Raw genomic sequence first — 27,556 nt, 5'->3', positions numbered from 1 at the left:
ACACACCATATGCCTTCTTAACAGCACTATCCACCTGGATGGCAACTTTCAGGGATCCATGTACATGGACTCCAAGATCCTTCTGCACATCCACACTACCAAGACTCTTTCCATTGACCCAGTACTCTGCCTTCCTGTTATTCTTCCCAAAGTGCATCAGCTCACATTTAGTGGCATTGAACTCCATTTGCCACCTCTCAGCCCAATTCTGCAGTTTATCCAAGTCCCCCTGCAACCTGTAACATTCTTCCAAACTGTCCACTACTCCACCGACTTTAATGTCATCTGCAAATTTACTAATCCATCCACCTCTGCTTACGCCTAAGTTATTTATAAAAATAACAAACAGCAGTGGTCCCAAAACAGATCCTTGTGGCACACCACTAGTAACCGGACTCCAGGCTGTATATTTTCCATCAACCACCACTCGCTGCCTTCTTTCAGAAAGCCAGTTTCTAATCCAAACTACTAAATCACCCTCAATCCCATGCCTCTGCATTTTCTCCAACAGCCTACCATGTGGAACCTTATCAAAGGCTTTACTGAAGTCCATGCACACCACGTCAACTGCCCTGCCCTCATCCACATCCTTGGTCACCTTCTCAAAAAAACTCAATGAGGTTTGTGAGACACAACCTGCTCTTGATGAAACCATGTTGACTAGATGAAATCAAATTGTTGCTTGCTAGATGATTATCAATTATAAATCTTATCTCTTATAATTCTTTCCAAAACCTTTCCTACAACAGAAGTAAGGCTCACTGATCTGTAATTATCTGGGTCATCTCTGCTGCCCTTCTTGAACATTTGCAATCCTCCAGTCCTCAGGTACTAAACCCATAGACAATGATGACTCAAATATCAAAGTCAAAGGCTCTGCTATCTCCTCCCTAGTCTCCCAGAGAATCCTCGGATAAATCCCATCCGGCCCAGGGGACTTATCTACTTTCACTCTTTCTAGAATTGATAATACCTATTCGTAACTAACCAGCCTCGATCCTTTCTAGTCTAATATCTCGTATCTCATTCTTCTCCTCTCCAATATTCTCCTTTTCCTGAGTGAAAACCAATGAGAAATGTTCATTTAGCACCTCTCCGATCTCCACAGGGTGCACATTCAACTTCCCACTTCTGTCTTTGACTGGCCCTATTCCTACCCTAACCATCCTTTTATTCCTCACTTACCTATAGAAAGCTTTAGGGTTCTTATTTATTCCATTTGCTAAAGACTGCTTGTGTTCTCTCTTTGCTCTTCTTAACTCTCTCTTTACATCCTTCCGAGCTGATCTGTAACTCTCCATCGCTTCATCTGTACCATCTTGCCTCATCAACACATAAGCCTCCTTCTTCTTCTTAACAAGAGATGCAATTTCTGTAGTAAACCACGGTTCCCTTACCTTCTCACTTCCTCCCTGCCTGACAGGGACATACCTATCAAGGACTCACAATATCTGTTCCTTAAACCAGCTCCACATTTCCATTGTCTACATCCCCTGCATTTTGCTACCCCATTCTATGCATCCTAATTCTTGCCTAATCACATTATAATTGCCCTTGCCCCATCGATAACGCTTGACCTATGGCATGTACCTATCCCTTTCCATCACTAAACTAAACGTAACTGAATTATGGTCACTCTCTCCAAAGTGCTCACCTACAACTAAATCAAACACCTGGCCTGATTCATTACCGAGTACCAGATCCAGTGTGGCCTCCCCTCCTGTCAGCCCTTCGACATACCGTGTCAGGAAACCCTCCTGTACACATTGGACACAAATCGATCCATCCGGCGTACTGGAGTTATAACATTTTCAGTCAATGTTGGGGAAGTTAAAGCCCCCCATAATGACCACCCTGTTCCTTTCATTCCTACTCAGAATAATTTTGCTAATCCTCTATTCCACCTCCCTGGAACTCTGCAGAGGCCTATATCAAAAAAACTCCAAACAGTGTGACGTCTCCTCTCCTGTTTCTAACCTCAGCCCACACTACCTCAGTAGACAAGTCCTCATCAAAAGTTCTCTCAGCCACCCGTTATACTATCCTTGACTAACAAGGCCACGCTTCCCCTTCTTTTACTGCCTCGCCTGTTCTTAATGAAAGATCTAAACCCTGGAACCTGCAACATCCATTCCTCACCCTGCTCTATCCATGTCTTCGAAATGGTCACAACATCAAAGTCTCATGCTGCAAGCTCACCTACCTTATTTTGGATACTTCTGGCATTGAAGTAGACACAATACAAACCAGTTTGCTGTCTGCCAGCACATTCCTGTGACCCTGAAATCCTGTCCCTGTCCTTCCGACTCTCATCCTTATGCAGAACCTCTTAATAGTTTTAGGGCAGAGGGAGATAGATACATGATTCCCGAGGGGGTGAAAGGTTGTGGAGTCATGGTTAGATTCAGATCAGCCCTGGCCTTATCAAATGGAATAGCAGGTTAAAGGGCAGAGTGGCCATTTTTGTTTGTCGGGAGGGACAGATGGAGAAAGTTGGGATGGACAGGCATGGAAGGATAAACATACCTTCTGGGGGAGAGGGTTAGTCAATCTCAAACATCACGTTAACCGTGCAGTCCTGGCTCTCTCTATTCCTGGATGTTAATCCCAGTCAGACTGATACCAGGGCAATGTCTTACAGTGAGAATAGCAAGCAATCCATCTAACACTCATCTTTCTCTGCCCCCTCACCCACATCCCTCCTCCCCCACCATCCTTGCCCCACCCCTCCATTATCCCTGTTACCCCTAACCCCCCACCCGTGTTCACCCTCAACCTTGATCCCTCTCCCTCCCATCCTCCACCCCACCCCACCTCAGGAAGCCCCTTCCTTGATCTCCTGACTCTGGCGGAGGAGCCAGAGCTGAGGGCCGATGAGGAGATCAAGTGTTACGCTCTGACCGGGCGATGCGCTGGTTTCTGGGTGACGGCTGCGCGGGTGGAGACCCTCCACCGGGTTTACTACCAACATGGCCAGGTGAGTGACTGGCGCTTCGGCCCACCCTCCAGCTGCCAGTGCGCCATTGCTAGGCCCCTCCTGGAGCTCCCTCACAGAATCGTCTCACTCGGTCTTCCCCGTCCAGCAGCTGTTCCTTCCAAAGACCTTGTAGATTTTCTCCAGGGAGTGACTCACAGCGTTGTATTACACATTTATTCCTCAAATCCCTGAGATTCATATAAATTAGACGGGAGTGAAAAGGCCCTTTGGCCCATCAGTCCATACCACCAAGAGTATGCTCTATTAGGCCTTTTCCTGTACTAGGCCCTTAGCCTTGAATATTAGGACATTTCGAGAGCTCATTCAAGTTTATTTTAAAGATTGTGAGGTTTACCGCCTCAACTCCCCTCCCAGGCAGGGCAGTCAGACCCCCCCCCCACTGCTAACACAGTCTGGGGTGAGAAAGGTTTTCCTCAAATCCTTCCTGTCTCACACTTTAAAACAATAGCCCCTTGTTATTGACTAAGGAGACCACCTGCTTTCTATCCACCCTGCCCATGCTTCACATTCCAGCTTCTGGCACAACGTGGCCATTCCAACAGGAAGGGACCATTCAGCCCATTCAGGGTTATGCAGCCATTTTTAAAATTCACTCACAGGATCTAGGGGTCACTGGCTGGGCCCAGCATTTATTGCCCGTCCCTAGTTGTCTCTTGAGAAGGTGGAGATGAGCTGCCTTCTTGAACCGCTGCAGTCCAGAATGTTCTTAGGGAGGGAATTCCAGGATTTTGACCCAGAGGCAGTGAAGGAACAGCGATATATTTCCAAGTCAGGGTGGTGAGTGGCTTGGAGGGAAACATGCAAGGGGTTGTGTTCCCACGTTTCAGATGCCCTAGTCCTTCCAGATGGAAGTGGTCACAGGTTTGGAAGGTGCTGTCTGAGGATCTTTGGTGAATTTCTCCAGTGTATCTTGTAGATGGTACACACTGCTGTTACTCAGCATCGATGGTGGAGGGAATGGATGCTTGTGGATGTGGTGCCAATCAAGTGGGCTGCTCTGTCCTGGATGGTGTCAAGCTTCTTGAGTGTTGTTGGAGCTGGACCCATCCAGGCAAGTGGGGAGTATTCCATCACCCTCCTGACTTGAGCCTTGTAGATGGCTTTGGGGAGTCAGGAGGGGAGTTACTCACTGCAGGATTCCCAATCTCTGAACTGCTCTTGTAGCCAGTGTGTTTATGTGGTGCGTCCAGTTGAGTTCCCCCCTCTCTCTCCCCCAATGGTAACCCCCAGGATGTTTATAATGGTGTGGGATTCAGTGATGGTAATACCATTGACTGTCAAGGGGTGGTGGTTAGATTGTCTCTTATTGGTGACGGTCATTACCTGGCCATTACTTAATCAGATCACAAATGAGCATAGGTGCAGACAGGGCCAATCATGGAGTTACAGGAAGCTTCACCTTTACCAGACATAGTTTCATACTCTTTGACAGCTTAAACTTTGGAAAATCTCTCTCTCTCAATTCAGCCCGAGTATCCACAGTCTTTTGTGGGCAAGGAGTTCCTGATTTCCACAATCCTTTGTGTGAAGACGGGCTTCCTGACCTTGTCCCTGAATGGTCCAGCTCCTGTGTTACCAAAGGGTCTGTTTACATGCTGTACATCTCTATGACTCTAATCACAGGCACAGTTATGTACAGTATGGAAACAGACCCTTCGGTCCAACCCGTCCATGCCAACCAGACATCCCAATCTAGTCCCACCTGCCAGCACCCGGCCCATATCCCTCTAAACCCTTCTTATTCATATACCCATCCAGGTGCCTTTTAAGTGTTGTACCAGCCTCCACCACTTCCTCTGACAGCTCACTCTAACACACACCACCCTCCCCTCTGCATGAAAAAGTTGCCCCTTAGGTCCCTTTTAAATTTTACCCCTCTAACCTTAAACCTATGCCCTCTAGTTCTGGACACTCCCCCCACCAGGAAAAAGACCTTGTCCATTTATCCTATCCATGCCTTTCACAATTTTATAAATCTCCAGAAGGTCACTGTTTTGTGAAAAGTAAGAATTCCACCCCCTCCCCCCCACCTCCCCCAACCACCACCACCTCCATCTAGTTTCTTCCCTGGCCTTGTATCGACTGAGATAAACATTAAGGCAAATTCGCTCCATGCTAAAAAAAATTCAACAATTCTGTGATTTCTGTGCTCACTCAGGTAGCACACATACTAAACTGAGAACAATTTAAATTCATGCAGCATCAAACAGAACTGGTTAATCAGAGCAGTTTCATGGGTGAAGTATTTGAGAAGGTATTAGCAGCATTACACAGCTGGTGACACACATCGGAGACTTCCTCAGAACGAGCCAAATCTCAATCAGATTATCCATTGCATCATAAATCATTACAGCACAGATAGAGGCTATTTGGCCTATCGAGAGTATACTGACCCGCTGAAGAACATCTCACCCAGACCCACCCCTACTCTTATTCCTGTAACCCCACAGCGAATTCATCCATCCAGCCTGCACATCCCTAGGCACTGTGGGCAATTTAGATTAGAATAGAATCTCTACAGTGTGGAAGCAGACCATTCGGCCCATCAAGTCCACACGTGACCCACCAAAGAACATCCCTCTCAGACCCACCCCCATCCCTGTAAACATCCATTTCCCAGGACTGACCCACGTACCCTGCACATTCCTGGACGCTATGGCCAATCCACCATGACCTGCACATCTTTGGATTGTGGGAGGAAACCAGAGCACCCGGAGGAAACCTACACAGACACGGGGAAAACATACGAACTCCACACAGAGTGTTGTCTGAGGCTGGAGGCCTAGCACTGTGAAGCAGCAGTCCTAACCATTAAGCCACCATGCCGCCCCATTTCCGCTCTCTACTGATGTGTACAGAACCTGTCCATCACTGATTGGTCAAGTTGGTCTGTCCAAAAGCCATCATCCCCACATGGTTGGAGTGATACAGACAACACATGGATCGTTGACATGAACAACAACATAATCCAGGAGGGAGATGGGATGGTACTGTGTGGTTTGGTATTTGTCTGTCTGGTGGAAGAGGATGCTGTTAGACTGTGGCAGTGCCAGGAACATTGTCCATTGGTGTCAATCTTTCCCTGATGGTTCCTCTTCAGATATTGGAATCACGTCCCACCCACCATGGAAGCCACCACTGCCACCCTGCCCCTGAAAGATGACCTTTTGGGAAGGCAGTGAGGAGTTCAAAGGTCAGGTTAGAACCTTTCCTCGACCTCATTGGAGTTGAGGGTCAGGGCAGAAGGGTTGATGACGATGGTGCAGTTGGGGGTCAAACATTCCTTCCCGTCATTGAGGCTAATGATGCCTTATTAATCTGTGTGGCACAGTGTGGATATAATTTGGGGTTGTTTTAACATTCCAAGTTGCAAAATGTAACTCTTTGACCTTAAAGTTGGCGATCCCACAAAGTTGGAATCTCTGCCCAGGAGGGTGGTATACTTCTGTAGCACATTTTCATGCCCTTTTCCCCATTCCGAGTTGCCAGAGGGTATCCTCAGTGAGAGGTACTGCCCAAAGTGAGAGGTACTGCCAACTACAGGTCCAGTCATCTTCATGTCTCTCTCCCGGTGTCCTGACCCTTGACCTGGGAGTCACCAGTTCATGGTCCCCCTCCACCACTGCCCAAACTTCCCAGCTGGTGGGCCGGGTAAATGGACTCTGGTGGGAGCCAGCACTTATGCCGTATCGATTGTGAGGACATTGAGGCCCTCGATTCAGAAGGGTTGGTGACCCAGATTGTGTTGATGGGTCCATCCAATGTGACCCATCTCGCTCCCCTAGACCATCACGCTGTTAGACGCATGGTCTTCCTTCACCCATTCTGACAGGGGGGAGCTGTGGGACCACCCTTTGCCTGGCACCTCTCCTCCCCTCCTTCAGTGGCGAGGAAGTGCCAATGCCATTGTACAAGGGGCCCTCTGAGCATGAGGGTCTCTCTACCACCCTGACACGGTGACTCGGAATCAGCTGGGAAGGGGTGGTACTACAAACACAAGCCTCCCTATACAAAGTGTGTATAACACTGCATAGGGTCAATGTGGAGCAAGAGCTCCCTAAAGTGCCTTGTGTCAGGAACGCCAGGGTGAGGGCTTTCTGTATTCCTTGAATTCTGCCCCTAGTGGATTGACTAGGAGGAAGTGATGGGCCGAAGGTCCTTTTTCTGTGCTGTAGAATATGTCTTGGTGCCTTGCCATCCTTCACAGGAATGGGTTTTGGATTAGTTTAGCAGTAACAAGACGAGAAAAGGAATGCAGTAGAATACACGCTTATCCAGGCTCTCCCTAACCATCTGTTTCTGGGTTTTAATTTAGATTTGTGAAAGCCTCTGTACAACATCAGAGATCAGGAGGCGTGCACAGAGCTCCTTAAACAACCTGGCTCCAAAATACAAGCATCTTCACCATCCTGCTCCCTACCAGGTATGAGGTCAGAGCTGAAACCTGCTGCTGTAAGTTCTACGTTCGATGTTTGTTTACTGAAGGATCCTCACGATGAACAGGGCATTTAGCAGGTTCTCTTCCTGGTTTAACTCCGCTTTGGTTGATTGACCAGAGGGAATTTGGCTGGAAAAGGCCTCTGCGCCTAATGGGGAAGGGGGTTAATCTTCGATCCTCTCACTGCAGTGGGGGAATGAGTTTGTGATCTGGGTTAGCATCTCACCCTGGAGTCCATAAGCCATGGATTCCATTCCCCCTCCAGGTACACGGGGGTATAATCCAGGATAACAACCCCTGGGCCATTTGTGAGGGAGAGTTATCGGAGGACGGCACGGTGGCACAGTGGTTAGCACTGCTGCCTCACAGCGCCTGAGACCCGGGTTCAATTCCCGTCGCAGGCGACTGACTGTGTGGAGTTTGCACGTTCTCCCCGTGTCTGCGTGGGTTTCCTCCGGGTGCTCCGGTTTCCTCCCACAGTCCAAAGATGTGCAGGTCTAGGTAAGGGGTAAATGTAGGGGTATGGGTGGGTTGCGCTTCGGTGGGTCGGTGTGGACTTGTTGGGTCTAATCTAATCTAATCTAATCTAAAACTTGCAATCTAAGGACATTAGTGCGAGGTCCCTGGGTCTTATCAGCTGGTCAGTTACACTGACAGCACAAACCCGAAACAGAGGAGTCCTCATTACATCACCACGTGGCTCTCTGTGGGAAATTGCTTTGTGTAAATTGGTTACTGAGCCTCAGATCATTGGCTGCGAAGGGTTTTAGGATGAACTTGGGATGTGAAATGACCTACTGCAACGCAAGTCCATCCTTTGTTTCCAGGTTGCTATGTCACAGAAGCTGCGTGACCTCCTGGATGACCTCATCAAGAAGAGTAGACCCAGTGCTTAGTGTCCCAAATGAGCCAATCACATCGCTGCTCTCTGTCGGTGTCAACAGCCAATTAGAAAAGACAGGAGACAATTGGAAGGATGGAACTGAAAATCGAGTTAATGCTGAAGGTGATCATCAGGATAAACACAAGAAATCCAAATCTCAAGTGGCATTATCAATTGCAATGGGGAGAGCGAGGATTCCCGAACTCACAATGTACATCCCAACAATTGGCTAATTGAATCAAATTCCTAACTGGCAGAGAATAGACTGTACTCAATCAGCCCATACTTGCAAATCCCAAAACCAAATGTGATTGAGTAGCATTTACTGAACAATCCGAACTGTGTCAATAATGTCACTGATGACTGTCTGAGGTAGTCAGGGGTGAAATGGTTATTCTCCTGTAGCAGTGAGTAATTCCCAGGTGAACCCTAAAGGCGGGTTTCAGCAGGAATCTGTAGATGAATGTCTTACAAAACAGAGTCAGTATTAACAAAACAAATCCCAGAGACTTCGGAGTCAGAATGGATGTAGAGATAGGGAATTGCCAGACACCGATAAAGAATGGGGCAAAATAGTACCAAGCTAAAATAAGATTAATTAAACCTTGAGAATTCATTAACAAGTTTAACCCAATGCTCAGAAATTTGTTTCTTATATTTGTAGGAAATGAGATTGGAATTTGAATAATGAGATGCTTCTGTGACTGAAAATGATGCAAAGATACTGCATATTTCTCTACTCCTCTGTTTTCATTCTAACTGTCTGGAGTTGTCTCTGTCCCTGTGTACATTTGAATAAATGATCCAAACCCTGTGCTCAAGAGTCTTGTGGTTGGTCATTAGAAGTAAACATTATATAACCAGCTGAGTTCATGGTGTGGCTCATTGTTACACACAGGGACCCAATCTCCATAAATAAAGGAAGACCTTCCGTACTGTCACCTTTTTGAATTATCTGGCTGTCCTGGGGACACTGCTGTTATCCACTACTTTCTATAAGGCAACACCTCATCCAATCAGAGTCGATTTGCCCTCCACCTTCTGAAAAGGCATTGGTGGTGATCTTTCAAGAATGACTAATATCAGGAAGGGCCCCCAACGACTGGAACATCGCTAACGGGAGGCAGAAGACAGGAAACTGTAGGCCGGTTGGCCTGACCTTGGTCATTGGTAAGATTTGAGAGTCCATCATTAAGGCTGAGATTGCAGAGTATGTGGAGGTGCCCAATAAAATAGGGCAGAGTCAGCACAGTATGGTCAAGGTGAGGTCACACCCGACAAATCTGTTGGAATTCTTTGAGGAGGTAACAAAGTAGACAAAGGAGAGTCTGTGGACATAATCTCATTGGATTTCCAGAAAACCTTTGACAAGATGCTGCTCGGGAGGCTGTTAAATAAGATAAGAGCCCATGGTGTTTGGGACATGGTACTGACATGGATTGAGGATTGGCTGACTGGCAGAAGGCAGAGAGTAGAGACCCAGGGATCTATTCCTGGATGGAAGCCAGTGACTAGTGGTGTTCCACAAAGGTCAGTGTTGGGACCACAACCTTTCACTTTACACATTAATGATCCGGGTGAAGGTACTGGGGGCATTCTGGCTACGTTTACAGATAGGTGGAGGGACAGGTAGGATTGAGGAGGTGGGGAGGCTGCAGAAGGACTCAGACAGATTGGCAGAGTGGGTAAAGAAGTGGCAGATGGAATACAATTGGGGAAAGTGAGAGATTATGCACTTTGGTAGGAAGAATGAAGGTGTAGTTTATTTTCCAAACGGGGACAGTTTTAGAAATCTGAAGCACAAAGAGACTTGGGAGTCCTAGTTCAGTTTTCTCTCCAGGTTAACATATAGAAATTAAGAAAGCAAATGCAATGTTAGCATTCATTTCAAGAGGGGTAGAATACAAGAGCAGGGATGTACTGCTGAGGATGTATAAGGCTCTGGTCAGGCTGCATTTAGTAATACTTTCAGCATTTTGGGCTCCGTATCTAAGGAAGGATGTGCTGGTATTGAAGGAGATCCAGAGGATGTTTACATGAATGGTGATGGGGATGAAGGACTTGTCATATGAGGAGCGTTTGAGGACTCTGGGCCTGTACTTGATGGAGTTTAGAAGGATGAGGGGGATTTTCAGATTGAAACGTACAGAATACAGAGAGGCCTGGATAGAGTGGATGTGGAGAAGATGTTTCCATCAGTAGGAGAGACTGGGACCTGAGGACACGGCCTCAGAGTGAAGGGACGACGCTTTAGATGAGGAGGAATTTCTTCAGGAGGATGGGGAACCTGTGGAACTCATCGCCGCAGAGGGCTGGGGGGTGCCAAGTCATTGAGTGTATTTAAGACAGAGTTAGGTTCTTGATCAAGGATTCCAGGGAGAAGGCAGGAGAATGGGGGTTGAGAAACATCGAATGGCGCAGCAGACTCAGTGGGCCATTCTGCTCCTATATCCTCCCGTCTTATGGAAAATCATCACACCAGATCTGAAATGTCCACTCAGTTTCTCCCGCCACAGAGGCCGCCAGGCCTGCCCAGCAATCCCAGTGTCCATTTCATCCTCAGCATGGAGGTTTTCCCATGGAAGATGCTCATTTCTCCTCTCCCTGAGCCCAAGCTCCCTTCTCCCTGAGGTCTGCTGTGGGACTAGTTCCCAGTGTTTCTCACTCAACCTCTTTGTAGCTCACCCTGGCCATGGGTCAGTGACTGAAGTAGAATTTTTTTACTCTTCTGAAGACAAAACAAATAGTGTCAGGAGGAAGGGTTCTCCTACTACTCAATAAAAATCAAAATTGTTGTTCCACTGCCCTTTCATTTATTGCCGTCCTCACAGAGGCTGCTGGAGCTTGGGAATTACCTGCCCACTGACACAGATGAGAGGGATGGGTAATGATCTGTTTGGACAGAGTATCACAATATGTTTACAGTCTGCCATCTCCCCCGTCAACCTGTTTGGGATATTTTACTGCACTGGAGAATATGTGACAGAATCTAGAACTAGGGGTCATGGTTTAAAAGCCAAGGGTCATCCACCTCAGACAGGGATGAGGAGAATTTTTTTTTCTCTTGGGGGGGGTGATGTTGGTGAGTCTTTGAAAAAGCAGCAGAAGTCGAGTTGTGAATATTTTTAAATCAGACACAGGGAGGTTCTTGGTAAACAAGGAGTTGAAAGGTTACAGACAGGATGTGAAGTGATCGGGTCAGATCCTATTGAATGGCAGAGTAAGGCTGGAGGGGCTGAATGGTCTCCTGGTCAGAGCCCGTATGCTGAAGGCATGATATAAATACAAGGCCTCCTTATTCAGAGGAGCATCTGTCTTGTGTATTTGCTTTTAGGAATTTTACACAGAATTGCAGAGAATTTATAGCAAATTAACAGGCTATTCAGCCCAATGGTCCAGGTCGATGTTGATGATCCAGTGGGCTGCTTCCCATCTCCCTTTCATCTAACCCCGCCACCTTCATGATTGCCTAGTACGGCAACTGGTCTGCCCAGACCATCACTGAAGCCAACCTCCTATCCATGGACTCCATTTACACAGCTCGCTGTCACGGAGAGGCTGCCAACATCATCAAAGACCCCTCCCACCCCAGTAATAATCTCCTACAGTCTTCCACCAGACACACCAGCAGGTTCAGCAACAGCTTCTTCCTGGCCATTATTAGACTGATGAATGGACTCTCTAACCTCAAATGATGCTGATCTTGTTAATGTTGATCTTGCTGACCGCACACGCTGTGCAGTGTATCCTCTGTGACTCTGTCCAGTTTTCACCTTATGACCTGTCCATCTCGCTGACTATGATCTGCCTGTGCTGCTCGTAAACAATGCTTTTCACTGTCCATTGGTTCACATTGAAGAGTGTAATGCTGGAAAAGCACAGCAGGCCAGGCAGCTTCCAAGGAGCAGGAATCAAACGCCCTTCATCAGGGATGGGGCTTGTGGCCTAAGGGGGCTGAAAGATAAATGGGAGGGGGTTTGGCGCGGGGATGGGGGGAAGGTAGCTGAGCGTGAGATAGGTAGATGAAGATGAGATAGAAGGTGATAGGTTGGAGAGGAGGGTGGAGCAGATAGGTGGGAAGGAAGATGGACAGGTGGGACATTTCAACAGGGCACTGTTAGATCTGGGATAAGGTGGGGGGAGGGGAAATTGGTGACATCCACATTGATCCCAGGTGGTTGGAGGGTCCCAAGGTGGAAGATGAGGCATTCTTCCTCCAGGCAACGGGTGGTAAGGTTTAAGTTGGTTTATGATGATTCTGGCCTGGGTTTGGGTGAGGTAAAAATTTTCCAGGTACCTGTGGGAGTCAGTATATTCCCAATTCCTTCGTCTCCGCCGCATCTGCTCCCAGGAGGACCAGTTCCAACACCGCACAGCCCAGATGGCCTCCTTCTTCAAGGACCGCAGACTCCCCCCAGACGTGATCGACGATGCCCTCCACCGCATCTCCTCCACTTCCCGCTCCTCCGCCCTTGAGCCCCGCTCCTCCAACCGCCACCAAGACAGAACCCCACTGGTTCTCACCTACCACCCCACCAACCTCCGCATACAACGTATCATCCGCCGTCATTTCCGCCACCTCCAAACGGACCCCACCACCAAGGATATGTATTCCCTCCCCTCCCCTATCAGCGTTCCGCAAAGACCACTCCCTTCGTGACTCCCTCGTCAGGTCCACACCCCCCACCAACCCAACCTCCACTCCCGGCACCTTCCCCTGCAACCGCAGGAAATATAAAACTTGCGCCCACACCTCCTCCCTCACTTCCCTCCAAGGCCCCAAGGGATGCTCCCATATCCGCCACAAGTTCACCTGCACCTCCACACACATCATCTATTGCATCCGCTGCACCCGATGTGGCCTCCTCTATCTTGGGGAGACGGGCCGCTTACTTGCGGAACGCTTCAGAGAACACCTCTGGGACGCCCGGACCAACCAACCCAACCACCCCGTGGCTCAACACTTTAACTCTCCCTCCCACTCCACCGAGGACATGCAGGTCCTTGGACTCCTCCACCGGCAGAACATAACAATACGACGGCTGGAGGAGGAGCGCCTCATCTTCCGCCTGGGAACCCTCCAACCACAAGGAATGAACTCAGATTTCTCCAGTTTCCTCATTTCCCCTCCCCCCGCCTTGACTCAGTCGGTTCCCTCAACCCAGCACCGCCCTCCTAACCTGCAATCTTCTTCCTGACCTCTCCGCCCCACCCCACTCCGGCCTATCATCCTCACCTTGACCTCCTTCCACCTATCACATCTCCATCGCCCCTTCCCCAAGTCCCTCCTCCCTACCTTTTATCTTAGCCTGCTTGGCACCCTCTCCTCATTCCTGATGAAGGGCTTATGCCCGAAACGTCGAATTTCCTATTCCTTGGATGCTGCCTAACCTGCTGTGCTTTAACCAGCAACACATTTTCAGCTGGGTTATGGTGGATCTGGCTGCAAATGTGTTGCTGGTCAAAGCACAGCAGGCCAGGCAGCATCTCAGGAATAGAGAATTCGACGTTTCGAGCATAAGCCCTTCATCAGGAATAAGAGAGGGAGAGAGCCAAGCAGGCTAAGATAAAAGGTAGGGAGGAGGGACTAGGGGGAGGGGCGATGGAGGTGGGATAGGTGGAAGGAGGTCAAGGTGAGGGTGATAGGCCGGAGTGGGGTGGGGGCGGAGAGGTCAGGAAGAGGATTGCAGGTTAGGAGGGCGGTGCTGAGTTGAGGGAACCGACTGAGACAAGGTGGGGGGCGGGGAAATGAGGAAGCTGGAGAAATCTGAATTCATACCTTGTGGTTGGAGGGTTCCCAGGCGGAAGATGAGGCGCTCCTCCTCCAGCCGTCGTGTAGTTGTGTTCTGCCGGTGGAGGAGTCCAAGGACCTGCATGTCCTCGGTGGAGTGGGAGGGAGAGTTAAAGTGTTGAGCCACGGGGTGATTGGGTTGGTTGGTTCGGGCGGCCCGGAGGTGTTCTCTGAAGCGTTCCGCAAGTAAGCGGCCTGTCTCACCAATATAGAGGAGGCCACATCGGGTGCAGCGGATGCAATAGATGATGTGTGTGGAGGTACAGGTGAACTTGTGGCGGATATGGAAGGATCCCTTGGGGCCTTGGAGGGAAGTGAGTGTGGAGGTGTGGGCGCAAGTTTTACATTTCCTGCGGTTGCAGGGGAAGGTGCCGGGAGTGGAGGTTGGGTTGGTGGGGGGTGTGGATCTGACGAGGGAGTCACGAAGGGAGTGGTCCTTGCGGAACGCTGATAGGGGAGGGGAGGGAAATATATCCTTGGTGGTGGGGTCCGTTTGGAGGTGGCGGAAATGGCGGCGGATGATACGTTGTATGCGGAGGTTGGTGGGGTGGTAGGTGAGAACCAGTGGGGTTCTGTCTTGGTGGCGGTTGGAGGAGCGGGGCTCAAGGGCGGAGGAGCGGGAAGTGGAGGAGATGCGGTGGAGGGCATCGTCGATCACGTCTGGGGGGAATCTGCGGTCCTTGAAGAAGGAGGCCATCTGGGCTGTGCAGTGTTGGAATTGGTCCTCCTGGGAGCAGATGCGGCGGAGACAAAGGAATTGGGAAAATGGGATGGCGTTTTTACAGGGGGCAGGGTGGGAGGAGGTGTAGTCCAGGTAGCTGTGGGAGTCAGTCGGTTTATAATAGATGTCTGTGTTGTCGGTTTATAATATGGTGGATCTGGGCTGGTTTAGGATGGTTTATGATGGATCTGGGCTGGTTTATGATGGTTCTGGCCTGGTTTAGGATGGTTTATGATGGTTCTGGCCTGGTTTAGGGTGGGTTAGTGCTCCCAGCAGGTGTTTGAACCTCCGACCTCCAGAGGGAGATGATGGGCACCATGTTTACCCTAGACCAGGAAACGCTCTCAGTGTTTTAAATCCCTTCAAAAGGCGGAAGCAGCTAGTAAACTGGAGGAGAAAGAGAAAGAGAAAGGTCCTGAAGCAGGAAGAGTGGTTTCAGTGGGTAGTAGCAGCAGCAGCATTTGGATTGAGTCAGTCTCTCCCTGTAGTATCCAGGAGGGATACATTGTATCACAGAAGCTGAAGTGAAACATTGAGGAGCAGCTGAGCCCCTGGACCAGGTAAATGCAGCAATGTTTTTATTTCCCGTAAACAGGGTTTAAACAGCTCATCTCGCCGCGATGAGAATATTAAATCCCTGCAAACTCTCAGTAAGGGGTTGACAGCATCTGTGTGCAGGGAGAAAGCCAGTCAAAACGCCGAGTTCAGCCCTACCCTGGGCAAGTCAAACCAGATTCGAGAATTCAATGTTGCTTTCAGTTCCGTTTCAGATCTTTGAACCTGTGTGGGATGTAGGAATTGATTGAAGCCCGTGACTTGGACTAGATTGTCTGTCTGAAAGACAGCAGGTTGTGTAAATTTAGGAGCTATTTCTACAAAAGTAAAGGGGCGATTAGTTAATCTTTTTTTAAATTCCAGCAATGACAGAGGGAATTTTATAATAGATGTTGCAAAGAGCTAGCAAGGGGCACCATGTGATTCCAGGTGCTTTGTATTTAACCTTTATTACACTGAACGGAGTTGCATTAATGTAGCGCCTTTCACTTCCAGATGGCCCCAAGGACCAGTCAGTAGTTGTTTTTGTTGTTGTAAGTGTAGTTACTCTTGCAATGTAAGACACCTGCCAAATTCTGCATAATGTGGAGATGCTGGTGTTGGACAACAGCAGGCTATGGTGCATCAGGTTTATTTGAAATCACAAGCTTTCAGACTGCTATAGTGAGAGGCTGAACAGGCTGGGGCTGTTTTCCTTGGAGCATCGGGGACTGAGAGGTGAGCTTATAGAGATTTATAAAATCATGAGGGGCATGGATAAGGTAAATAGACAAGGTCCTTTCCCCAGGATGGGGGAGTCCAGAGCTAGAGGGGAAAGATTTAAAAGGGATCTATGGGGCAACTTTTTCATGCAGAGGGTGGTAAATGTTTGGAATGAGCTACCAGAAGAAGTGGTGGAAGCTGTTACAATTGCAACATTTAAAAGGCATTTGGATGGGTGTATGAATAGGGTTTGGAGGGATATAGGCCTGGTGCTGGTAAATGGGACTAGATTAGGCTGGGATATCTGGTTGGCAGGGTCTGTTTCCGTGCTGTATGTCTCTGTGCTCCTTGGGAAGGGGCAGTGCTTTGAAAGCTGGTGATTTCAAATAAACCTATTGGACTATAACCTGGTGTTGTGTGACTTGTGACCAAATTTGGCCCAGCAAGCTTCAAGAGTAAAGGTACCCTGATCATGACCAGATGCTTTTCGTATTTGCCAGGAGATTGGTCTTGTTTTTCTTCAGAACTGTGCTGTGGGATCCTCTCTGTGCTCCCTTTGGTTAGGCCACAGCTGGAGCATGGTGTGCTGCTCTGGTCCCTACGCTCTCTGAAGGATGTGACTGTACTGGAGGGAGTGCAGAGGAGGTTCACCAGGGTATTGCCTGGGATAGAGCATTTCAGTGATGAGAAACTGAACAAAGCATAACCTTTCAAGTGAGAGGCGGGGGATTTAGAGTGGATATGAGGAAAACCGTTTTCACCCAGAGGGTGTCGTGGGAATTGAGAATGCGTGGCCTGGGAGAGGAGTTGAGGCAGGAAACCTCACAACCTTTAAAATGTACTTGGATGGGCACTATGGGAGGACATGGCCAAGTGGTATTTATCGCTAGGGTATTAATCCAGAGAACGGTGTGAGGATCCAGGGCTGAATCCCACTGCAGCAGATGGCGGAATTGGAATTTAATAAAAATCTGAAATGAAGACTCTAATGATGACCATCTATGTTCTAAACAGAGACTTTTTCCCAGGATGGAAATGTCTCTCATGAAGGGGCATAATTTTAAGGTAATTTGAGGAAGGTTCTTTACATAGAGAGTGGTGAGTGTGTGGAATGCACTGCCAGCAGTGATAGTAGAGTCAGATACATTCGGGACATTTAAGTGACTCTTGGATAAGCACACGGAAGATAGGACAATGAAGGGTATGTAGGTCCGTTTAATCTTAGAGTAGGATGTAAGGCCGGCACAACATTGAGGGCCAAAGAGTCTGTTCTGTGCTGTACTGTTCTATGTTCTATGAATCCGTTGCCAATTGTTGCAAAAGCCCTAATGTCCTTCAGGGAAGGAAACTGCTATCCTTACCTGGTCTGGCCTCCATGTGACTCCAGACCCACAGTAATGTGGCTGATACTCAACTCAGTTAAGGATTGGCAACAAAGACTGGCCCAGCCAGTGAGGCCTTTATCCTATGGATGAATTAAAATAAAAATCTCAAAATGCCTTAACGTTCAAGGCTAAGGGCCTAGTGCAGGAAGGGGGCACTAATGTAGATAGGTGGGTGCAGACTTGATGGGCTGAAGGCACACAGCACAGAAGAGGCCCTATGGGACTCCTGACTGGGCCTCACATTTAATGTTTTAGCATAAAGATGGCACCTTGGACTCTGCCCCTCAGAACTGCACTGGGAGTGTTGGCCTAGTCTGCCCAGTGCCATTTTGAATAGTTTTAAGGATTAACAAAAATTGTGAGAGAGAGTCCATCAGTCATCTCCTCATTACTGACGTCTGTGCTGCTGTCTACACTGAACCTAATCAACGTCGTAGGGCCCACCCTTTGGGTGCCATTGGGCTGATTCTCCTCCGTCCCTGCCTCGCCGCCTGTGCCAGCGACAGAACCATGTCTCTTGCCGCTGGGCCCATCTCCTCGGTATTGCCGTGAGACCCTTCATCCACTGCCGCCAGACCCAACCAACAACAAAGTCCCCGATCCTCAGGTGCCATCTTACCCCGCTGGGCACACCTCACCGACGCCACCTCAGCTGATGTAGCAGCTGCCAATTCCAATGCCAGGTCCCTTGCCTGGCCTGGATAGGTAAAGAGGTGTCCCCTCACCGCTGGGATTCCTCATGGCCGCCGTCTGGCACAGGAGCCCTGCTGTGCTGCCATCTTGATGATGTGAACGTCTACAACCCTGTGGTGTTTGGTCAAATAATGTCCCTTGAGTGTTTATCAAATCTGACCCAATTACATGTGCTTGGGTTTGAGAAGGAGTACATCATTGCTCCTGGTCTCTGGTATCTGACAGTCTCCAACGTGCTGTTATAGTTTATGTCTCAGTATCACCACACGACAGCGAGAAGGACGCAGAACACTCAATTAGAGAGAGGCTCCCACCCTGAACCACTAAATCTCTCTCTGAGGCTGTTTGAGCTCTTGTACTGCATCAGCACTTTCTATTTTTACAGCTGGATAACACTCTGACTGACTGAAGCCTTAACTGTTTACAGGTGGCCCAGTGCAGCCGCAACTACCACCTACATTTATATAGCACCTTTTTTTTTAATAGAGGAAAATGTCAGAAGCTACTTCACAGTTCCCTAGTTGCCCCCTTGAGAAGGTGGGGGTGAGCTGCCTTCTTGAACTGCCACAGTCCACCTGCTGTAGGTTGACCCCCAGTGCCCTTGGGGAGGGAATTCCAGGATTTTGACCCAGCGACAGTGAAGGAATTGTGATATGTCCTTCGAGATGGAAGTGGTCATGGGTTTGGAAGGTGCTGTCTGAGGATTTTTTGGTGAATTTTCTGCAGTGCTTCTTATAGACAGTACACACTGCTGCGTCGGTGGTGAAGAGAGTGGATGTTTGTGAATTAGATTACATTACTTAGTGTGAAAACAGGCCCTTCGGCCCAACAAGACCACACCGACCCGTTGAAGCGCAACCCACCCATACCCCTACATTTACCCCTTCACCTAACACTATGGGCAATTTAGCATGGCCAATTCACCTAACCTGCACATTTTTGGATTGTGGGAGGAAACCGGAGCACCCGAAGGAAACCACGCAGATACGGGGAGAATATGCAAACTCCACACAGTCAGTCGCCTGAGTCGGGAATTGAACCCGGGTCTCTGGCGCTGTGAGGCAGCAGTGCTAACCACTGTGCTGCCGTGGCACCACGTGAGTGGGTGGCAATCAAATGGACTACTTTTTCCTGGAACGTGTCCAGCTTCTTGCGTGGTGTTGGAGTTGCACCCATCCAGGCAATTGGGGAATATTCCATCACACTCCTGACTTGTGTCTTGGAGATGGTGGGGAGTCAAGAGATGAATTACTCACTACAGTATTCCTAGCCTCTGACCTGCTCTTGTTGCCACTGTGTTTATGTGGTGAGTCCAGTTGAGTTTCTGGTCAATGCTAGCCCTCAGGATGTTGGTAGGGAGATGACCGAGAGACAGTACAATATAAAGTGCACTAGTTTCACAGGAATGCAGGAGCAGAGGGACATGGGTGTATACGTGCATTTAAGGTGGTAAGAGAGCAATGAATAAAGCATACACTATCTCAGGCTTTATTAATAGGACCATTGAGTGCAAGAGCATGGGGCTGACTTTGGTTGAATCCATTTGGGTGGAAATGAGTAATTCCAAGAAGTAAAAAAAAAATCACTGATAGGTGTAGTCTACAGGCCATCAAATAACAACATCACACTGGGACAGGCAATAAACTAAGGAATAACTGAGGCCTGTAAAATTTGTACGGCTATTATCATGGAGTTTAATTGACATGTCGATTTGTTGAACTAGCTCGGACAGGGCAGCCTTGAGGAGGAGATCGTTCAGTATGTCTGCAATAGTTTTCTTGGCCAACAGGTAATGGCACCAGCGAGGCAGCAGGCTATCCTAGATCTGGTCCTGTGTAGTGAGACTGGAATAATTAATGACCTCATAGTCAGGGATCCTCTTGGAAGGAGTGATCCCAGTACGGTGGAGTTTAAAATACAGCTGGATAGTGTGAAGATAAAATCCAATCCCAGGGTCCTGCCCTTGAATAAGGGGGATTATGACAGAATGAGAGAGGACCTGGCTAAAGTAGACTGGATTAGATTAGATTACTTAGTGTGGAAACCGGCCCTTCGGCCCAACAAGTCCACACCGATCCGCCGAAGCGCAACCCACCCATACCCCTACCTTTACCCCTTACCTAACACTACAGGCAATTTAGCATGGCCAATTCACCTGACCCGCACATCTTTGGACTGTGGGAGGAAACCGGAGCACCTGGAGGAAACCCACGCAGACACGGGGAGAATGCGCAAACTCCACACAGTCAGTCGCCTGAGGCGGGAATTGAACCCGGGTCTCTGGCGCTGTGAGGCAGTAGTGCACTGTGCCACCGTGCCGCCCATACAGAAACTTTATGGTGGGACAGTTGACGAGCAGTGGAGGATCTTCAAAGCAATTTTTTAAAGTGCTCAGCGAAAGGATATTCCTGTGAGAAGGAAGGACAGGAAGGGGAGGGATAACCTGCCATGGGTGTCTAAGGAAATAAGGCAGGCTATCAAAGTGAAAGAGAAGGCAGACAAAGTGGACAAAAACAGCAGGAATCTAGAAGATTGGGAAAAATTAAAGATCAACTGAAAGCCACAAAAAGAGGGATTAAAAGTAAGATAGAGTATGAGAAAAAACTAGCACAAAATATAAAGACAGATCGCAAAAGTTTCTATAAATATATGAAACGAAGAAGAGTGAATAAAGTAAATGTTGGTCCGTTAGAGGATGGGAAGGGGCAGTTGGTTATGGGAGTATGATGAAATGGCTGAGGCATTGAACAGGTACTTTGCATCTGTCTTCCCTGTGGGGGATACCGATAACATGCCAGGGAGTGAGAAAGAGACAAAGGTGAGGTGAGGACCTAAAAGCAATCATGAATATGCAAGAGGTAGTGTTGGGCAAGTGTTGAGACGGAAACCGAATGGTCTCGTCTCTACGTGTTCGTTGGAAGGAGAGATCAAACCGGCTAGAGTTTGGAGCAAAAACACCGTTTATTACAGAATCAAAACTGGTACACTATACAACGAATTCAAAAGCATGCAAATTCGTTGGAGAAGGCGTTCTGTCTCTCCCTTCGGATCTGGTGCAGTTATACTTCGCGCTTCCTCGAGTTCCCGGTCAGGTTCCCCTTGTTCGGCTCTTTCATTGGTCAGTTCACCTGTCTGTGAAGGGATTAGTGTCTCTATTGGCTGCCCCGAGATACCTGTCCCACTCCTGCTGTGCCGAACAATGGGTAGACATCCTGGGTTCGGCAGTTTCCGATCTTGTAAATTAAAAGTTTATTGTTGGAAGGGTTTCCTCATTGCCATGCGTCTGGCTGTCTGGGCATTCACAATAGTTCTCCATAGTTGAATATACAGATATTATCATTTAACATAGGACCCGAATGAGTTTGACGTCAGCGGAGGCATTAGCAAGTACTTTATCAATCAAGTGTAGTATTGGTGCGATTTACACTATCCGATAGTTACCGGTTTCCTTTATTAACAATGAGAGTGTAACAGGATGATCTGAAACTGACGGACATGTTCTAATCCCCCAGGAATGTGGCCCCAGGCAGGCAGTCCTGCAGTGGCTGGGTTTACTTTACATGGCTGTGTTTTAGCTGGTATCTGACAGTGTCTGCTTTAATAATGGTGCTCCCCTCCCTAGCCCCAATGTAGGTACCCCGATAGCAGATTATCTCCAACATTCCCTCCCTTGGCCTCGAAAGAGGCCACACCCCCTTATCCCGTAAGGAACGCAACCCCACGAGGCGACCGGTGTCCGGTGTTGTATCGCCCAGACTCACCGGTTCTAAGGAGACAGTCATATGGGGATGAAGGGTGCCCTGAAAAACGCGCCGCTACACAATTAAGCAATAGACAGTCACAGCTGCATGCTAAGCTAAACTAATAGTTGAAGTAATTGAGGCAGTGTCTGCAGAAATAACGAAAAGCACAGGATTAGACCAGCATTGCACTAAGTCATTCAGAGCTGGCGGAATGTACGCGAGTGCGTTAGAATGAGTAAGCCATTTAGTAAACGGAAGTCTGTAGTCCAAAGAGCCGGCAAATGTAAATAGGCGTTGTAAGTTTGGAAAGGGAGTAGGAACAGCCTGGTACCAGCAACTAGGTACCCGCTAGAGATGTGAAACCCAGTGTGAAACTGTACTGTGCCCCGGTGGTCCCATAGATCAGTATGCTCCAGAGAGCAGCAGTGCTGTTCAACCGTCCGACACGGATGCAAGCAGGCAGAAATCTCATCAAATGGAGACGAACGGAGGCCACGCGTTCCGATGTCAATGCGCGACTGTGCCTGTCTTAGGTTGTCCCTCGCCCGAGGGATCTTACCCGTCATTGGCTAACCAGTCGTGCTGCATTGAGTAATAGATGGCGACATCCATTTCACCACCCCAAGGACAGGCATGGGCAGCTCAGTAGCATGGTCAGTGGCCTCCGAGGGTGGCTGAGGGCAGTCAGGAATATTGGACAGTCCGCAAGGGCCGCTTGCGAGAACAGCAGTGTTTCGATTGCCAGGGTGCACAGTACATCTCCCCCACCCGCTGTTATGGAAGGATCAATTCACATATCCCCAATTTAAACGGGCAAAATAAATAAGTAGGGGCTCTTTGGACAACCAGGCTTCATTCAGTGTGGATGAAGATGAAAAGTTAGTCATGGGTACAACAGGATCAGATGAATTCGAAAGAAAGTCATTGACGGAGCTGACACGCACCGGTGAGATAGGATTTACTACGCCCGAACCGCGAGCTTATGCAAAGGCGGTACTATAGCAATGAAGAAAAGAATTGGGAGATCCCCACTCGCCAGCCCTTATCGCAACCAGCCGTAAGCAAGAAACCCGGTATTATGGCTCATGAGTGGAAGTCGCATTACAGCATGTATTGGATGTGTCCCTGTCCGTTTGTAGGAGGTCACACACAGGCTGTCGTGTTGTCGGAGTTGGTGGCAGCTGCGTCTCCCGGTGGAGCTCAACGGATGGGGGTCCGGTTGAAAAGTAATGATACCTTATCACCTTTAAATCAGTGAGATGGGGCTGTGGGAATGCAGTAAAAAGGAGTCCCCGCATCACCAGGGTGATATATGGCGGGGTCAGTCAGGAACCATGTGAGTACTATGGGAAATAAAGTGTGTTGTAAGGGGTGTTTGGGGTGGCATGTCTGGGAGACCGGAATGGACGGGAGGCAGTCCCCAAAGTCTCCAGTCAGTACTCCTGAACATGAGGTCTGTGCTCATGTGGAATGTCAAATGCAACCAGTAAGAGTGCACTCAACCATTTGTGTAAGAGGAATGGAGGGAGCAGATATAAAGACCATGGTGAAAATAATGAAGGTAGTCTGAACCCCTTAACCTTTTCTTATGAGTTGCGGACCTGTACGTGGCAGTATTCCACAAAAAGGAGTCACATCAAAATAGAGAGAACTCTGTGTGAGGTAGAAGGAGTGGTTTCATGTAAGGGAAAGGGTACAACTTTACACAAAGGTAGTCAGAGGGATTCGTGATCTCAAATCAGAGAAAAAAGGCTCCCCAGCACGGGCTGCCACAAAAAGGCAGTCGAGGCAGGGGTAGCCAGATTATACTGTAGGTGTTTTAATGTTCGTCGAATTACGAAGAAGCAGAGGAAAAATGTAAAAAACGTAATCATGACACTGGTCCAGTGTCGGTGAGGTAATTGCGGGGAGCAGTTACGCAAACGGTGTCAAGTCGTAATATTCTGACAAAGTTAAAATCAAGTGTGCGCATAGTGTGGAAGACAATTAGTAGGATAATCCGTGTCCATTTGAGCAGCAGCACTACACGGGGGAGATGAAAGTCGGGACAGTGATACAAATGCAAGATAGTACGAGTGGCAGTTATGACTCAGTGGGAATGTGTGCTCGCAGCTGCAGGAGCGCAGGCGCCTGTATGTTTTAAAACGCAATGTTCGAAGAGTAAACACATTCGTCCAGAAGTTGTGTCGAAAAAATAGAGTAAGTCCCTCGAGAGGGAAGTGGGATTGGTAATAGTGAGAAGGGAACTATAATAGACTGCATAGGGGAAGGCCTACGGTACGCCTTGATACTGCGCGGTAAGGGGCGCAAGCAATTTCGATTCGCACCCCGGGGAACTGCCCGTGCTGGGGGCGCCCAACCAATGGGGTTGTCGCAGGACAATCGTTCGATGAGGCGCCCAAGGAGACCGTTTAGTATAAAGGTGGAAATGATGAGGATCCCCATCAACTCTGTGGCAACAGGACAATAGAGTAGGTAAATTTCCACCGTGTGGTTAGGGAAGACACAGCGCAGGAGATCGCCCTAACCTCTCAGGGTGTGCAGCGTAAGCCTCAAGGCGGCCGGGACCCCGTCTAGCAGGCAGGGCGGGGATTTTCGCCCCCAGACACTTGGGTATGATATTGGAGCGAACCGCGACTGTGAGGCAGACAGTATTGGTAACATCGGGAAAGGCGCCTATACAATGGAGAAAGACCAATGTAGATAAAAAGGGGTTGAGTCACCAGCTAAAGGGCACAAACTTATCCTGGCGGCTATTTGCCCGCTCGAAGCGGAGTCTATGATAAACCAGGTGGACCTCCCAAGAGAAGACCCACTGAAGAGTTTAGACAGCAGAATAAAGTACCAGAAGAGCAAAGATATCAGTGAAACAGGGCCATGTCGGTGTAGAAGGGCAGCAACCCCAACTCTACGTAGAAACCGTGCCAAGGCGGGGTTGCATGATCCCCTCTCTGCACCTCCCCGTCAGGTCCCATCTCATCGAGTGACTTTAGGGATATATTAGGTTGCGCTGACCTGGAGCAATGAGAGAAGTGGTGCGTGCGGTGGCCTATGTGTTTCCAGCCAGCTCAGTATAAGAAATGATGATGATGATTATGGAGAGGGGGACAATGTAAAACTCTGGGCAATTAGGAGATTTGCGGTGGGACGAAATTGGACTGTTTGCCTGAGGGGACTTGTCCCCCCAAACGAGATACAAAACGAGAGGTGCAAGTGTAATCCTTGTGTATGCAAGAATCTGTGTGTGTGAAGGGCCGTGTGGCATAGACAAAAGAGAATGCGCAGGTGCTGCGGGCATATCGGACTTCATCCCTGTGTAAAGGAGAGGGAGAGGGAGAGTATCATAAAAGGATGGTCAGACAGGTCAGGACAGAAATTGTCTGTGTAGCACTTTCCTCCGTTTGACACTTGAGGATTTGATCAGTTTGAGGGAAGTAACAGCCTTTAAAAGATACCCCGGGAAAAGGATCGTAAAGGAACCTGGTGACCCTGCCGTTCTCAGTGCGTACCTGTGCGTCGCAAAAGATATGAACAGATGAATTGGCGAGGAGCACTTGCAGCTGAGGAGACTGAAGGATTTGGGCAGGGCATGAGGGTTGGGAAGTCCTGGTAGCAAACCTCAGGGAGCATGAGACTTTGGAAAGAAGATGGGGCGCAGAGCAAGGCAGTAGAAGCATAGTGAGTGAAATGCCCTAATGGAGAGATGAGGCCAGAAGATGAGTTACTGTGTCCTGGTAGAAAACCTCAGGGAGCTTAAAACCTTAAAAAGAGATGGAGCGTAAGGATCCGCGGATCTTCTATTCAGCAAGACCCAGTTGAATTCCTGCAAGCTGAATGAAAGACAGAACTAAGACGACCTCAGATCCGGCGGTGAACATAAAGCGTGTGGGTTTGGGAGAAAACGATGAAGGGGCGTGACTATGGCGTGGGGAATGGGGAGCGGGGTTGTAGGACAGGGCAGTACAATCGGCAAGAGGAGTCTGTACGAGATTTCAATGGGAAGGTTTGGTACTGACTGGCAGTTACAGGTTGCATGTTCAAAGCATTGGAGAGTGTAGCCTCAGACAGGTAGACTGGCTGGCATCTTCAACCCGCATGGTTGCCAATACCCGCTTCAGGGACTGGAAATGGCCGTGTCTGTGGCAGCAGTAGCTCAACCCTCCCTAGCCGCAAAGTTGAGGAGGGGGACAAGTAGCAGGAGGAAATTGCTTTAAAATGAGCGTCGATAATGCTTTAGCGAATGAAAAAATCTGTGGACTTGGGAGAAAAGATAAAAATGGGTTCGTGAGAGGGGGCAGAAAAATGTGGAGGGCATAGACGGAAGAAGGAGTAGGTGGGCCCCCCCTCGTTCTTGGCACTTTGTGAACACGAGGGGAAAAGGGATGGCCTAAACACCCATGTCGGCGGACAAAAAGATGAGTGAGCGGCCGCGAGGAAGAGAGATGGGCCAAGCACCCTGCTGTGTGCTGAGTAGCAGGTCCTAGCTGGAGGCCTGAGGCCTGTGACCAGCGGGGGAAAAAGAGAGAGACAAAATAAGTGGGCTGGGGGATATTCGGGCAGTGGGACGGCCAAACACTGGACATACAAAACGTTGTAAATGAAAACGCACAATATGGCGATACGGCAATGCGCATGTTGTTGGTCGGGACGTTAGAGTTAGAAAGGTACAACCTGTCAGAGAAGATGTGATTAGAGGCATGATTCATATCGACATCCCAGTAACTGAAGAGGACCTGTTCATCGAGCAATCCCCTGGAGTAGGGCAATGACGCTTGAGAGACCCATCGGTGTAGTGGTGGCGCGGTAGTTGAGCTAAAAGGGGTGGCGGAACGTCCGCAGGCGAGCAGCCCCTTCTAGACTGTGCAATCCTGCCAAGAGTGAGCATTCGCGCCAAAAGCGAACGGGCACCGCCCCAACTGAGCGTTCGCGCCAAAAGTCAGTTGGCCCCGCCCAACCTGAGCCTTCGCGCCAAAAGCAAGAAAGCCCGCCAAGAACTAAGGTGACCCGCCCAGAGAAGGGTGACCCACCAAAACTAGGGTGAGCACGGGACACCCCGGGATTTGCCGTCTTAGGATTCCACAACCGTAGTGTTATTAAAGTAAAAGCTCCACCATCCCTTCCTGCGCCCCCTCCCTACATTCAGGTATTCCTTTCCAAGTATAAGAGTAATTAAAAGTGATAGTGGGGGGACAAGCGGCATTTAATCCTAAAAATCAAGACGAGAGTATGGAGAAAAATCCCAGACCGTTAAGTTATCAATCCCAAACCGCTAAGTGTAGAGAACAACACTCACGTACTCCGATACCAGTAAAACTGCTTTCGGCTGCTGGGCAGCTTCCCATGGTCCCTGTCCCGTCACTCAGGCTGTCGGTGCCAGTCCACTGTACACCGAGACCTGGGATGAAACATTTGTTGCGACACCTCCGTTCGCCGCGTCTGTTAAAAGCACTGCACTCACTCACTCACTCCCTCTCTCACTGGGCCGGCCCCACACTGGTTTTCATCCACATACATGCCAACCCACGCATACTGTCGGTGTGTCCGTACTCTTGTCTCAGCCTGTCGCAGTCCCTTGTCCCCAGTTTTAGTGACATGTTTCGCAGGGGCGTCTGAAATGACTGGGGCTGTGGTGGAGGTACAGTGGCCC

The 27,556-nt window shown here is 49.0% G+C and overlaps 2 protein-coding genes across 2 annotated transcripts in view; both read left to right on the top strand.

Annotated features, from left to right (window-relative positions):
• The window catches only part of naprt (nicotinate phosphoribosyltransferase), a 57,308-nt gene extending 48,180 nt beyond the window's left edge, over positions 1-9,128 (top strand). The window contains exons 11-13 of the mRNA XM_060825654.1: positions 2,820-2,977; positions 7,314-7,421; positions 8,264-9,128. Of these exons, the coding sequence (XP_060681637.1) occupies positions 2,820-2,977; positions 7,314-7,421; positions 8,264-8,332 (335 nt within the window). The 3' untranslated portion in view covers positions 8,333-9,128. The remainder of the gene's footprint in view (positions 1-2,819; positions 2,978-7,313; positions 7,422-8,263) is intronic.
• A 6,064-nt stretch (positions 9,129-15,192) lies between these two features.
• The window catches only part of cyldl (cylindromatosis (turban tumor syndrome), like), a 41,853-nt gene continuing 29,489 nt past the window's right edge, over positions 15,193-27,556 (top strand). Inside the window, exon 1 of the mRNA XM_060825211.1 lies at positions 15,193-15,391. The gene's annotated coding sequence lies outside the window, so the exon portion shown is untranslated. The remainder of the gene's footprint in view (positions 15,392-27,556) is intronic.

Source organism: Hemiscyllium ocellatum, chromosome 5 (genome assembly GCF_020745735.1).
Source record: "Hemiscyllium ocellatum isolate sHemOce1 chromosome 5, sHemOce1.pat.X.cur, whole genome shotgun sequence".
Taxonomy (NCBI): domain Eukaryota; kingdom Metazoa; phylum Chordata; class Chondrichthyes; order Orectolobiformes; family Hemiscylliidae; genus Hemiscyllium; species Hemiscyllium ocellatum.
The sequence above is the reverse complement of the archived record's forward strand: the minus strand, read 5'-3'. Positions and strand labels throughout refer to the sequence as shown.